Consider the following 14,384-nt stretch of genomic DNA (forward strand, 5'->3'; position numbering starts at 1 on the left):
AATGTTGACTCATCAACCCTTACAAGATCTTATTTCAGGTTTTTTTAATGGGTACTACAGAAAATTACATCTTTTTCTTTCCCTTTTCTTTCCCTTAAGCTCTCTTGGATAGCATTCTATTGAGTATTATAATGACTACAATCCTGGCTTCAGGTTGCTTCCTCCTTCCACACAGATACTGACTTTCTTTGTAACACATTGTAAGAAATACTGAATGAGTAAGCTTTTTTACTGAGCATTTATCTGCTCACTAAATACTGTATAAATATTGAACATATTACTACAAATAGGAAAACTGTCAATGGGTTCCTTACTTTGAATATCACCTCTTCCACTAAAGGACATTCACTCTGAGGTATTTGCTTTGGAAGTACAGTCATGTTTCTCTGTGCCTAACTTTTAATGCATAATCATAAAAAGCTGTGAATTTATCATTACTATTTCTTTATAAATACTGACTATTTAAAATGTATCATTAATAAATATTTTTTAATGTATTTTAGTTTTTGCACCACTGCACATAAAGTTTTGCATGACTGCACTCAATACAATGGACTTGAAACATTCTAACTCTTCTAAAATATTGTGATTTTTTTCCTTTTCCTTCATCAATTCCAAATCCACCAAAAAAATTCCACAACATTAGCAATTTACAGAGCCTCTCACACAGCCACTTTTCTTAAATGCAATTAAGCCAATGCACCTAAAGCATTTCAGAATCACTGTATGATGTAACTACATTGTCTCACCTCCTGCTGAATATGGAACATATTTATGTGATTCTGTGCAGTGGAGACACTAAAGCAAACTTGTAAATACTTACCCTGGAAAACTCCATTATTATGATATGAAATTAACTATACAAACACTAGAGGAAGTGTAACTAGGGTCTGGCAGCAAATTTACTGGCAGTCACTACTCTCTGGGAAGAATAAGCACGAGGCAAATGTAGTCCTGTTGTGGGTGAATATAAAGAATAATGCTAGCTAATGAGACAGTACTGATGACTGCTTCAAAAAAATAAATGTAATGGGTTTGTGATATTTTCAACATACAAGATGAAAACTAGAATTTACATAGGATTTCTCTTTGTTAATGTTCCTTATAACAACAGACAACCCAGAAAATTCTTATGGCTAATCAAACTTACATATATACATACACATTTCCAAGCGTGCATTAACTACAGGCAGGCCAGAACAATGCAAGCAGATGTCTGTCACTAAACCAGACTGGTCTTGCTAATGGAAACAGAAGTCACTGCTCCTATCATTTTCACTTCAGAATAAATTCTCAGAATCTTTCATGTCCAATAATTCTAGCTCAGAAAGAAATACATATAAATTTAAAAACAATTCATACAAACCCACCCTCATGATCTGCAGCTACCTTTATTTTCCCTTATCCTTCCATCACAAATGTTGTGACATTCCTTTCAAATACTTTATCCTGAAAGACCTGTGAAATCAGAAATATTATTACATTGTCCAGGTAAACTATGTATGTATGGCAGTTTTTATCCAAGAATAATCTGTCTAAAGAGCAGACATTATGGTTATATGGAAAAAAAAACCCAAAAACAGAAGAGTATCAGTTGGCAAAAAAGTAAAGAACATACTTAAGGTAGCAATTTGGAGTAATTAGATGTATGAACTACCTTTCTAGAGTATCTCATTCCTGCAGGATGAAATTAAAATTTAAAGCTCTGCTGTAAGAATAGATGTTTCAAATACTGTACTTAGGAAGATTGCAGGCATCAAGCAGCCCCAGAAGTCTTTAGCAGGAGTTAGTGTGGGATAAAACAACCAAGAGCAGCAGTTTACCACTTCTGCACAGCTGGCATTGTAAGCACTGCATAGCCACTCTCCTCTCCAGGAAATACTGAGAAGTATTTCTTAAGTCACCTATGTTACAGGTGAAGCACATCCCTGTGTTTTTTCATATTTTACTGCTGAGTGTATGACAGAATAATAGACAAAACTATCCTGAGTCCCTCGTTTTCTTCCAGCTGTGGGGACATGCTCTGGGCTGACAAACACTGCTAATAGCAAGGATCATCCCCATTATTTTAAAGGGTAGAAGAATGCTGAAGAGAGAAATAGCTTCTTTGAAGGAGGATATCATGAAAACTTGCTTTAATCAAAAAATAAACTAAACAATACAATAAACATAGATGTGATAAAATAATAGCATCCCTGTGTGATTACTCTTTCTTGAGTGATACATTGCAAAAAAACCACACAAACAAAAAAATCTCCCCCTTCTCATTATCAATTTATTTGATTGTAGCAAAAGTCATGCTGAGCAAGACAAGAAAAAACAAAACAAATTAAATATATTAACAGATTTTTAATCCCTTGAGAAAACATCTAAATGTGGAGGAAAAATAGGGAAGATAAATTGTGACTAGAAGAGGTAGAAATTAACCCCAAACAGAAGCTTCTAATATGGCAGTATCACTCCTGACAGGCACTTAAAGATAGTATAACTCAAAAATGTACGCACACATATTCCCAAATTACCTGTTAGCCTATCTTTCAACTTGTTTGGCAGAGCTCCTAAAGATGGAGTTCATCTCACTCCTCTTTTGGTAGATAAGATTAAGTACATACCTTAAGCCAACTGTGCCACTCCTGCAGGCACTGGAGGGACATGAACACATCTGGAAGGTGATTAATTTCATCCTAGTTGAATAACTAGGCATTAATAATATAATGAATAATAATAGCTAATCTGAATATCTAAGCAACTAGGATCAATTTTTTTACAAAATCCCTTTTCTCTCTCTGTTGATTACAAGCCTGTGTTTCATTATGGCTTCAGGCACTACAGAGGTGAGAGCTTTCAAAGGCAGTCCTCCATCCTGAGCTGGGTTACTGATACTGCGAACCCAAGCCTAGAATAGGTTGGAGCAATTTTAAATATTTGTGCTAGGGGATGGAATGAATCCACAGAATACTCAACAGTGGAGTGAATGCACAATCTTATATATGTCACAAGAAAACTACACATAAATCTGAGTCTGCTGACTTGGAGTAGTCAAACCTACACGTCTGAGTCCTGGTGGCTTAGCTGAAGATGCTGAGAATGAGGCAGGGTATAGAGCTCATCCTGAAAACACACATCTGCATCACACAGTAGAGTAAGTTCATGTGACACTACTTTAGTCTCCACAAGGTCTAGTTACATTAGATCAGTTGTACAGCTGAGCAAAAAGCCTCCCCACTTTGGCAACAACTCTCCAAAAATCTACCACAGAAGAAATGGATGAATACATTTCCTTTGGGACTTGCATTTGCTTGCAGTTAGAAAGTGTTCAGAGCTGAAGTTACTTTCTGTGACTGAAAAAAAAGTGGTTTCAGCTACCACATTCATCACAAAGCAGGTATCTCTCTCAGAGGAAAAAAACTGTTTGAGGAAAATGCCATTTGCCTGAAAGAATGTAAAACATCCAGAATACAGAGCCAGCATGGGCTGTAAAGAGTAGTAGTCTACAAAAAGTTACAGAGTAAGGAGAGGTCCTGGCAACAGTGAGAAGGCAGCAGGCAAGATAAATGTAACTGGTGTTCACAAGGTGATCTAAACAGAGGCCTTTTTACGGAAATGTGCCGAGAAAGGTGTACTTTCAAAAAAAATATTAGAGTTTATCTGTCAGGAGTCTGATAAATGGTGCTACAAATCACCTACATAATGCAAAGCAAGTGGTTTTTTTGCTTGCTTACTTGTTTGTTAGTTTTCTTTTCTGAAGCCCTTTGTATTTTGTCCAAGTACTGGTACACTCTTTTATGCAAAGCACACACAGAGACATCTTGCTTTCTTTGCAGAGAACAGAAAATACATGTTCTCCCTCTAAGAAGGGGCATCAGCTGGGACTAGGAGATAGTGAAAGAAGACCTAGCATCACACCTGTGAGCCAAAGCACACCAATCTGTACTGCTGTATTATTTTACTAAACTGAAAGATAAAATAGTGAAGGGAATGATTCAGTATCTTGCTCATACATCACAAGAGGAAGGCGGAATTCTGTGCCAACACTCTGATAATTAAGAAAATGGTAAATTTGCTGTAGTCTAAGAAAAAATCCCAGCAATCCACACTCATTCACTCACACAATTTCATCTGCAAATTTTCAACATTAATGAATATAAAACATTCTGGGAGTTTTGTATCAGTATCAGAGACAGACATGCTTTTCAATCCTCATTACTTCAATTATTCTGATTTTTATATAAACTTTAGTCAAAAGACAATCAACCCATGTAGGAAGTTTCTTTTAACTGTAAGACTCTTTCTATAAAAAATTTATTTTTCTTACTTTACCACAATATTTCCCAAAGTCTTTGCCTTCACTGGCTTCTTATTTTCATCCAGAATCATGACTGTAAAAAAATAATATAGGAAGAAAACCGAAGTTTAGTAGTGTATTTTTATAGATATCAACTTATGTCACACTTTAGAATGGCTATACACCAAGCAACAAAAGGAATTAAGTAATTTGAGAGTGCCAAACTGGATAATCCCATGACTTTATTAACATTCAGCCTTAAGTACAAAAAGTCTTAAATAGTACTAGTGCTTTGAAAGCAGAAATAGCACAAAGTCCCAAAAGGGAAAAACACAGAACTAATAAGTAAAAGAAGCTTTTATACTGGAAAATCTAAACTTCCACATAGCAAAAGACCATTAAGATACATGACAAATATAAATAAAAAATATGTGGGTAACATGAGCAAAAAATAACAACCAAGATGACTGAAGTCTAACCCAGTTCATGTAAGAAATAGCAGTAAATAAGCATATCTGGTTTTCAAAGGTTGTCAGGAGCCTCAGAAAACTACCCTTCAGCTAACAAAGTTCATTGTAGTCTAGTAGGAAGAGATCAAGGAACTATTGAACTACCCAAATCTGCCCAGCAGGGTAATGCTCATAGTATAGGACAGAATCCAGACTTCCCAGATGAAGCCTTCTCCCTGGATGACACTGCTCTACTACCTTCAGTGAAAGCATCATATCCTGATTATGAGATTTCTGAGGAAATCATCTGAAATAGCCTCTTTTGTGCAGTTATCTGGGAAATAAAGCTAATACAACTATCCATTCCATCTCAAGGTGTGGGCATAAGAAAGGAATGACAGATACCAGCTTGGCCTATAATAATGACATTACATAGGGTGAAGCAACTAAATGATAGAAAAACAGGGAGGGAAAATTTTGACAGACTGGGCTGGTAAGTATTACATGCTTTTTGAAGTCTGCCCAAGCAATGAAAGCAATGTTCAGCTGTATCTAAATCTCTACAAATAATCTTACATTCTGTATTACAAAGTTGCAGAGGAAATGGGGGAAAGCGGATCATAGACTTCTGACAAAAACTCTGCTAAAACTTATATGAGTAACATCATATCCTATCTCTTCAAAGAACACCAACATCTGTAATTTACTACTTCTGGCTGAAGCTACTCCTTCGAAGATGATGGTAATTTTAAGGTAAGTGAAGAGCCTGCTGGAAGCAATGGCTCAGCACAGACACAAGCAAGTACACAAGGCCAGTTTTACAAACACCCGCTTATGTAGCTGTCAGTGTTTTCTCTCCTATTTTTATGATACTAAGTAAAATCTAATCAGTTTACTGTAACTGTTAAATCAAGGTAGCAATCCCAGTATTTAGTCTTCTCCTTGCAAGCTGCATATTTCAATGCAGAAAAAATTTGGGGAAGTGAGATACTATGGGGCTCACTGAATTACTGAAGAACTGACTTGTTTCTTCAAAATGTGGGACCTGCTTCAGTCTGAAAATGCACTGAAATTATCTTCAAAGATTCATGTAGATTAGGGGAAAAGCACAGTATAATATCTGATTTAAGGCAACAAACCTAGAAATGAATACAGTATTTTGACTCACTCTTAAATGCAATTTGTGCCACTGTACATTGATTTCATAACTTTTATTCCCTTTGTTCTTAAAAATCAGCAACAAATCAGTCTCTTTTTAGCAATATGCAATAGGAAATAATTTATATGTGTTTTTAAAAAAAAATAGATCTTGCAATTTTTTCTTTATATTGCAGCATGGTTTTACCAGCCATTAAGAGCTGCATGTATAAACTACAACCACAGTATCTTCTAATTGGCATAAGGATTTCCTCTAATTAATATAGTAACAGCAGGAAAACAACATCCAACAGAAGTGGATGACAGCAAGACAGCAGCCAATATAGAGTAATTTTCAAAAATTACAATTACATTATTTCACTCTCTCCTACTTATTAGGACTCTGGAGAAACTTCACAGATTTGTTTTAATGTGGTTTTTTTTTTTAAGCTATTGCTCATCTTCATGCCATAACTGTAAATGCCAAAACCAAGAGCTGCTAAAAATATTTGGGATGGTTTTTAATGCACACCACCACTTGCATGTACTAACAGAAAATAGCAGCTTAGATCTTTCTGACCAATGATGTGAGAACTTTTCCTGAAGACCACTTGATCTTTAACATAATTATTTTTCAGATTTTAAATACTTCTTGAAAACTGTGTTAAAATCAGGGATCCCAGGTATTAAAATATTTCTGCATTCTGAATCCTGTAGCTGCAACCCTACATGCAAATACCTTCCAGACAACGAGTGCTCATCCTTTTCATGCTAGTCCATAGTCTACCATTTCTCCTGGCTGGAAATGAAAACTACTCCACAGGCACTGAAAGACAGTTTGCCTAATGATTCTCTCAAGTTGTGTAGAAGTGCCAAAGTGCATGAAGTATAGATGGGTAATGTGTCAAAGTATGTGCTAGCCTTTTCCTACAGTAAAAGCAGAAGTAGTTGATCAATTTTCTTGAAGATAACTCTGTATTTTTATTCACAATCACATTCCACAATACACAAGAAAGCAGGAAGGAGGAAAATACCTTAATAAGACTGTAATTTTCTTTTGCTACAAGATATGACAATTAAGGAGCACTTACTCAGGAATATAAGCCATGTCCTTTCCTGGTAACATTTTTAACACAGTCTTACCATTATATCCTGGCACGGGTTTCCCTGCCTGTCCGGGTGGAGGTGTGGTTGAGTTTCCCAAACCAATGCAGGAAGCTGTAATTGCAGAACCAGATTCTATCAAGAGAACACACATATTGTCAGTAAAGGTTGGTTTTAATTCCATTCAGTATTTACTAGTTCTAAATTTTTTTATGCTCAGCACATCAAAATTTTAAAACATTTTAAATAAATTCCTAGACAAACAATGGAAGATTTAGAATTCGCAGAATCATAGCATATGCTGAGTTAGAAGTGACCCTCAGATATCACTGAAGTCAATTCCTGGCCCTGCACAGGACGCCCCAGGAATCACACCATGTGCCTGAGCATTGTCCAAACACTTACTGAATTCTGTCAGATTTGGTGCTGTGACCACTACCCTGGGGAGGCTGTTCCAGTGTTCAACCACTCTCTGGGTGAAGAGCTTTCTCCTAATATCCAATCTAAACCTCCCTTGGATGAGTTTCGTGCCATTCCCTTGAATCTGTCACTAGTAATGAGAGTGAAGAGATCAGTACCTGCCTCTCCATTTCCCCTTGTGAGGAAATTGAAGGCCACAGTGATATCTCACCTCAGTCTGAACAGACCAAGTGACCTCAGCTGCTCAGCTGCTCCTCACCATATTTGTAGCCCTTTTGGGGACACTTTCCTATAGCTTTATCTATTTATATTGTGGCACCCAAAACTGCCCCCAGCACTGGAGGTGAGGCTGCCCTAGTGCAGAGCAGAGCAGGACAATCCCCTCCCTTGCCTGGCTGTGATGCTGTGCCTGATACACCCCGGGACAGGGTTGGCCCTCCTGGCTGCCAGGGCTGACCCATGTTCAACTTGCCATTCACCAGGACCCCCAGGTCCCTTTCCATGGCACTGATTTCCAGCCTCTTATTCCCCAGCCTCTACTCCCTGAGTTGCCCCATCCCAGATGCAGAAACTAGCACTTGTCTTTGCTTAACTTTCTCATCTCATTTCTACTTACTCTGATAAGTTTATATTCATTCCAAGTGGCCTGATCCTGCTTCCATCTCCTGTGTATTTCCTGGTCACACCTGAGTTCTTAATTCATCTACATAGACCTCTTCTCCCTTTGCCTGATTTCTTGCTCATTAGGATGCATAGAAGTGAACCTTGAATATCAATCAGCTCCCTTGGAACCCTCTTCACTGCAGAATCTGTCCTCACAGGATTCTTTCAAGACCTTTAGAGCTTAACATTAGCTCTCCTGAAGTCCATTATTACAGTCTTGCTGCCCTGTTTCCTCCTTGCCCACTACTGAACTCCACAATGGTCACTATAGCCAAGGCTGCCCTCAACCTTCACATCTTCAACAAGGCATTACCTGTTTGTTATTATAAGGCTGAGGAGCACACCACTCCTCATGGGATCCTCCCCTACTTGTGTCAGAAAGTTTTCATCAATGATTTCCAGTAATGCTGACTGACACCTAATTATCCCCATAGTTAGGGCAGCTAGAAATCCTTCTCTCCTCACCTTCCTCTCTTTCTTAAAATACTTAATTTCACATAACATTTTCATACCACCAGAGTTGTTATAGAGGAAGAATAAATACTATCAAGTCATATAACAGAGGGTCTGAGTGAAAAAAGCCCCAGTCTTCACTCTTCCCCTCTAAGAAAACAATCTACAGAAATTACTTTGAAATGCTGCTCTAACTCTGAGCCACAGAAAACAAAGTATAAGTGTTTTAGATATTAGCAGGAACATGGGATGAGACTTTACTTTAAAAACACAGCTTCATTATTCTGATGATGTCTCAGGTCACTTGGCTGGGAATTCACAGTCCATGTCACCCAGCAAAAAAAAGCAGGTTTGTCTCCAGCTGTATATGTGTATGTATATCTGATCAGAATGTTCAAACCTATTTTCAGTATTGCTTGCATCAGGAAATTAAAGTCATTTTTGCTGTGAATTTTTTCAACATCCATAGCATTCATCTGCCACTTCAGAAGTTGTTATGTGACTATTCAAGTGCTTAAAGAAGCAAGAACAAGAACAAAAACAAACATAAAAATTCTTGTAGTGTTTTTACAGTACGTGTTAGTAAGTAGCATTTACAGCACAGCTAAACTAGGGCCTAAATACAACCATGGGACACAGAATAAAAATTATCAACCCTCCATGCTAATAAAGACAGCCTAAAAAGCTTGCTTTGCTGCTTCCTAATCTTTCTGCATTCCACCTCCTACTTAATGCAAATTCCCTGCACAACCGTGGGGGAATATTTTCTTCTAGCACACAGAATACCCAGGCTACAGTTACAGTGGTTACACAATATCAAAATGATCTACCATACCAGATCCATTATCACACTGAGAAGTTGTAGAAAAATAAAATGTATTCAACAGTTTTGAAGCTTTGTTTTCTGCACAGTTATCTATACTGAAGAATTTTCCTCTTGCTGGAACAGAAGGAACAGTGAATTGGAAAAGAAAGTAGAACGGACAGTTTCTTTCTCACCTGTCTTAGAAGAAGTGGTAGCACAGTGTACATGTTGCTTTACATATTGCACAGCAAGAGCTACAAAACTTACTGCAACAGATCAGGCAAGAACAATAGTCTCCTATCACCAAAACACAGGAATTCGGTTTGCTACTAAGAAACAGGGAATACAGCACCACTGTTAGCCTGATGTACCAGTAATATTGGTGTGCACTGGGAATTGACAAGCATTTCTCATCAAGATCTCAATTCAAAGATCCTAAGGGGAGAGGAAGAATTCCTGGAAATTAGTTTGGGTTTGCATGACTCTCCAGTACACTCCTAAAGAAATCAACAGAAACTTGAAAGGAAACTTCATTGTACTAGCTTGTCTGGTTTTTTACTTGCTTTTTGGACAACAGAGACTAAGCATGAAAAAAAGTCCATTTATTCTGGAGAATCACAAGTTCTAAAACTTTGTGAAAAAGTTTACAATTGTTGCTCTTTCTTCTATGGTCTTTTCAATTATCAATGCATATATGATTTCCATATTTACCCAGTGTTCTAATCTCTAAGCCATACATTCAGTTCCCACATGCCAGTAAGACTTTTTATATACATGAAAAAAAATACAGGGTTTTTGGTACTTGGATCAGATAATAATTCAGAGAGGGAATCCCAAAAGCATCTGCTCTTCATGTTAGGTTAACTGTTCCTGAATGCTAAAGACTTCCTTTCAATGTAGAATCACAAAGGAGTACAGTCAAAGGACAGCATGAAGCTTTGTGCTGTACATTTCTTGGGAAATCAGCATACATCTTTAAAAGAGTATGCTGAATTGAAATATCAATTTCCCAAACCTATTAGGAAACAACAGCCTCTTTCTAGGACAGCTTTTTTTTTTATTACCAAGAAAATAGTTTTGAGTTGAAAGGGGAATTCAATTCAAAATCCTTCTGAAAAAAAAATCATCATTGTTCAGAAGAACATAGGATTTTAAGTATGAAAGAGATCTTTTCCTTAACAATTATGTGCAATACAAACACTGTGTGGCCCTCGACTATAGAATTCCAATAAATAAAGTTGCTTATGAATCTTTGGTTTCAATTAAGGTTCGTTTCTTCACACTATAAGCCAGGATCTATGTGCAGGTTACAAGATTCATGTCTGAAAAGCTGAAACAGTAAGAGTCTGAAGAAGGATAACACCTGAGAAGTGTACATTGTATTCCACCTACCCTTAAGTCAGGTTTCTGCATATACAAACAGAATCCCTTACCTGACACTCATTTGTTTATAACTGAAGATTCTCTCAAATTCATGCTCAGCACCTGGACATTTCCAATGCTGAAGACTCTAGGAACTTCCATATTTTTAATGCAAGGAACAGAACAGTATGTCTGTCTTACAGACTCTTTATCAAACACTTGCACATTAACTGTCCACTCACTAAGCTACCAAGTTAGTTAACCCTCCAGCAGTGGAAGGCTTTTCAGGGACAACCAGACCATAAAAACCAATTTCCTTTCTGAATAACACCTTATGTGCATAGCACCGATGTGACAATGAAACAGCTATTTAGAAGTGCAATGTTTTATACTGGAAGAACATTGTTTCACAACTAGTCTGGTAAATGTATTCAACATCTGCTCTGAGTTACAATGAAAACAATATGGTGTACCTCTGCAAATAATGATAAGCACTTCATTGAGAAAGAGAAGACAGAGTTACTGAGAGATGGCCTTAAAATCAAGGCTGTTCAAGTGTCCCAAGTTCCTCCTTATGCTGCTTCTTTTCAGGATAAGGGCTAATTAAAAGAGATTGTCCTCAGTATTCACAGATGTGACCTTCTTTGTTTTGTCCCCCTCTACCAATAAGTGAGTGATATTATTACAAAGCTATTTCAGTATTATTGAAATATCCAGTATAAATTGGACAACTAATGAGTAATCTGATACATGCACTTTTTTTCATTTGCACCTTGGAAAACAATTCTTATGCCAGAGAAGGTGCTGCTGATCCAGAAGTAAAAAGTGCACTCTCCCATGAGTAGCTAGCGGAGTCTGTAAGTGTATGCCTGACTTTATTAATCAGAAAGCTTCCACCTACACATGTGCCTGACTTACAGAAGCTGTGTTCTGTCAAATTATGCAAAGCAACAGCTAGTAGCTTTTGAGCTCATAACTCACTCTCTCATTCACAGTCAACAGTTCAAGTTCAATCAAAATAAACAGTTTTGAAATAACTGAGGACTTTCAAGATGAAAATCTACCACTCGCTTACTCTGTGCCACTTACATTCCTGATACATTATAATTTCTAGACTGTATCTCAAATTCCTCAACATAATAGACTGCCATGCTGCTGAAATAGTGGCTTTTCTGGTAAGAAATACTTAGGAAAAACACATTGCGTTCTGACATTAATATTTGAGCTTGGACAGTGTTAAGTGGGTAATGTAAAGCTGCCAGCTTTGAATTTCTTAGGATGCATTGGAGAGACACTAAAAGCATACAAAAGAGGTAGGAAGTTGTTATGTAGCAAGAGAAGGAAAGAAGAAAAAAGAGCAACTGTCATACATTAACATATTAATGAATGCAATAAATATAATACACAAAATTCTCACTGTGGCTGTGCTGTTTTGAGCCATTCTTCTGGCAAGGCTGTCACTTTTGTTGTGGGAATTAAATGAATTGCTACAGCAGAAGACTGCACTGATAAAATGGAAAGGAGGGTCCATGAAGCAGGAAAGCTTAGGCAGCAACTCATTACAAATCCATTCACATCACAAGAATGTACCTCTGAAGAGACTCCTTCCATATGCTCCCTCCACACAGTGGTCATTTTAATTATGCCAGAAAGGGTGAACAAAGAATTCAATAAAGTTACAGCAAAATGCTTTCTAGTATGACAACAACTACTGGGTGTTCTGGAAAAGAACACCACAGTACCAGATGAATTACAGGACTCGAAATCTGCATCACAATATGCCATACTGCTTCCTTAAAATAAAAGCAAATCTAACACATCACAGAAATAGTATGCACTGGCAGTGTCCTGAAGATTCAGGGGCCAGATCATTGAGTATTCATACAGACCTCATTTCCTTCATCCTTCAACATACAACAGCGCAGAGCAAAGTCAGCTTCCCAGTCAGTCCTTTATCACTAAAACCCAAGCAAGCTTCTAAGTCTGTAACTGCAGTAGCAGTAAGTAGCCTCACTCACAGCTAGGATTTAGCTCTGTTAACCATGACAAATTGTGTCCAGACAGTCAATGCTGCAGGTTGGTAGCCCATGCACCAGTTCAGTGTTATGCTGGCCGAGGCTGGATGAAAAATTTCAGGTAATTACTCTAGCCTCTGTACAGTACAGCTCAGCCATGCCTTCAGCAAGGCCTCAGAAGTATCCATTGTCTAAATTTGCCAAGTTGCTTTTTTCACTGCTTCCCTGGGAGATCTACACCAGGACAATGAATGACACATTATTAATGTAGAAAAAGACCAAGCACACATGGCTTGGTATTTAAGTACAAAGAATCTGATGCTAATTGTACATCAACACTAAAACAAGGAGATGACACCTGGCCACTACTATCCCAGAGGACTAAAAGGCACAGATAAGCACAGTTTGGATACAATGTGATGTGTGATGCTGCCACAAAAATCCACAGCACTGCTTCACCCATGCCGCACCACGCATGGTGTATCATGCACCAAAAATACACATGCACTGCATTGTTAGTATATATTGCTATGCCATGATTTTTACCACATTCTAAGAGTAAAGGCTAGTGAAAAATTACTTTCAGAGCTATGACAATTATATTCTGAACTTCCCCATCCATTTTACTAATTTTCTCTTTATTTTATTTAAGCTTGTCATCAAATGAAGTAAAATTTAATAAAACAGCTTATATTTAATAAAATTCTCATTCAGTAATATATTTAGCATGGTACTACAGCAAATTATAACAAAAAAGTGAGAGGAGCCACAAGAAGACAGCAAAGACTGAAGAATCTGAAGAACTGTAAAATCTTAAGGATACCCAGATTCAGTTTTATGAAGTGTCAGAAAGAAGTATGAAATTAAATCCAGTTTACAAGTAATACACAATTAGATTAGAATAAAGACAGTCTGTCATCCTAAATGATAGAAGGTTTTGCTGGCCAGTAGTGAAACCTCAAAAACTCTTTCATGCATTGTTTGTTATTTCATTTCACTCCTTCCTTCTGAGGACTCTGATATGCAGCAGGAAAATTCTTAAACACTGACTGTAATTATAATTTCTTTTTCCTCCATCTGACTGCATTCTTAATTATTCCTCTTGTGAATTAAGCACATGCAGCATCAACACAACAAATATCAGGTGTATATAGAATAACAAAATATGATGAGTGAGTAGCAGGGGTCTACCTTAGCAAAAACCTCAAGAAATATCAACTTTTAGGAGAGCGATGTCAGTTTGGTGATTTGTAATCAAGATTTTCACACTTGCCTTACAAAGAGTTTTTCAACTCCCTATGAACTTAAATAAAGCAAGGGTAAAGAATACACAGTAAACAAATGGAAAGAATTTCAGTTAAGACTTTTTTGCTCAAATGTTATTTAAAGAGACTCTCACATCTAAAGCATGACCTTGTCCATCAAGGCTGCTTACAATTTAGGTTACATTCACTTGGCAGAAGAATTTGTTATCGTGAGGTGGCTTCAAAATATGTTTTTTCATTCCCCCAGCACTATAAAACAGAACATAAAACCTCTAAAAGTTAACTGTAAGCTTCATGGAAAAACAACAGTGCTTTTCACCTATTCTTCACACCCAAGTAAAATTAAATTTGACCTTTCTCACTTGGTTAAACTGTACACAGCACCTTAAAAAAGCTCTTCTTAACTGCCTAATTTCTCTACTCAGA

The 14,384-nt window shown here is 37.2% G+C and overlaps 1 protein-coding gene across 2 annotated transcripts in view; it reads right to left on the reverse strand.

Moving 5' to 3' along the window:
* ACSS3 (acyl-CoA synthetase short chain family member 3) overlaps window positions 1-14,384 on the reverse strand; it is a 63,036-nt gene that overhangs the window by 11,607 nt on the left and 37,045 nt on the right. For both annotated transcript variants that reach the window (XM_056515370.1, XM_056515375.1), the window contains exons 10-11: window positions 7,015-7,110; window positions 4,316-4,379 (exon numbers count right to left, since the gene is read on the reverse strand). In XM_056515370.1, the coding sequence (XP_056371345.1) occupies window positions 4,316-4,379; window positions 7,015-7,110 (160 nt within the window). The remainder of the gene's footprint in view (window positions 1-4,315; window positions 4,380-7,014; window positions 7,111-14,384) is intronic.

This window comes from Oenanthe melanoleuca, chromosome 1A, assembly GCF_029582105.1.
Source record: "Oenanthe melanoleuca isolate GR-GAL-2019-014 chromosome 1A, OMel1.0, whole genome shotgun sequence".
In the NCBI taxonomy this organism is placed as follows: Eukaryota; Metazoa; Chordata; class Aves; order Passeriformes; family Muscicapidae; genus Oenanthe; species Oenanthe melanoleuca.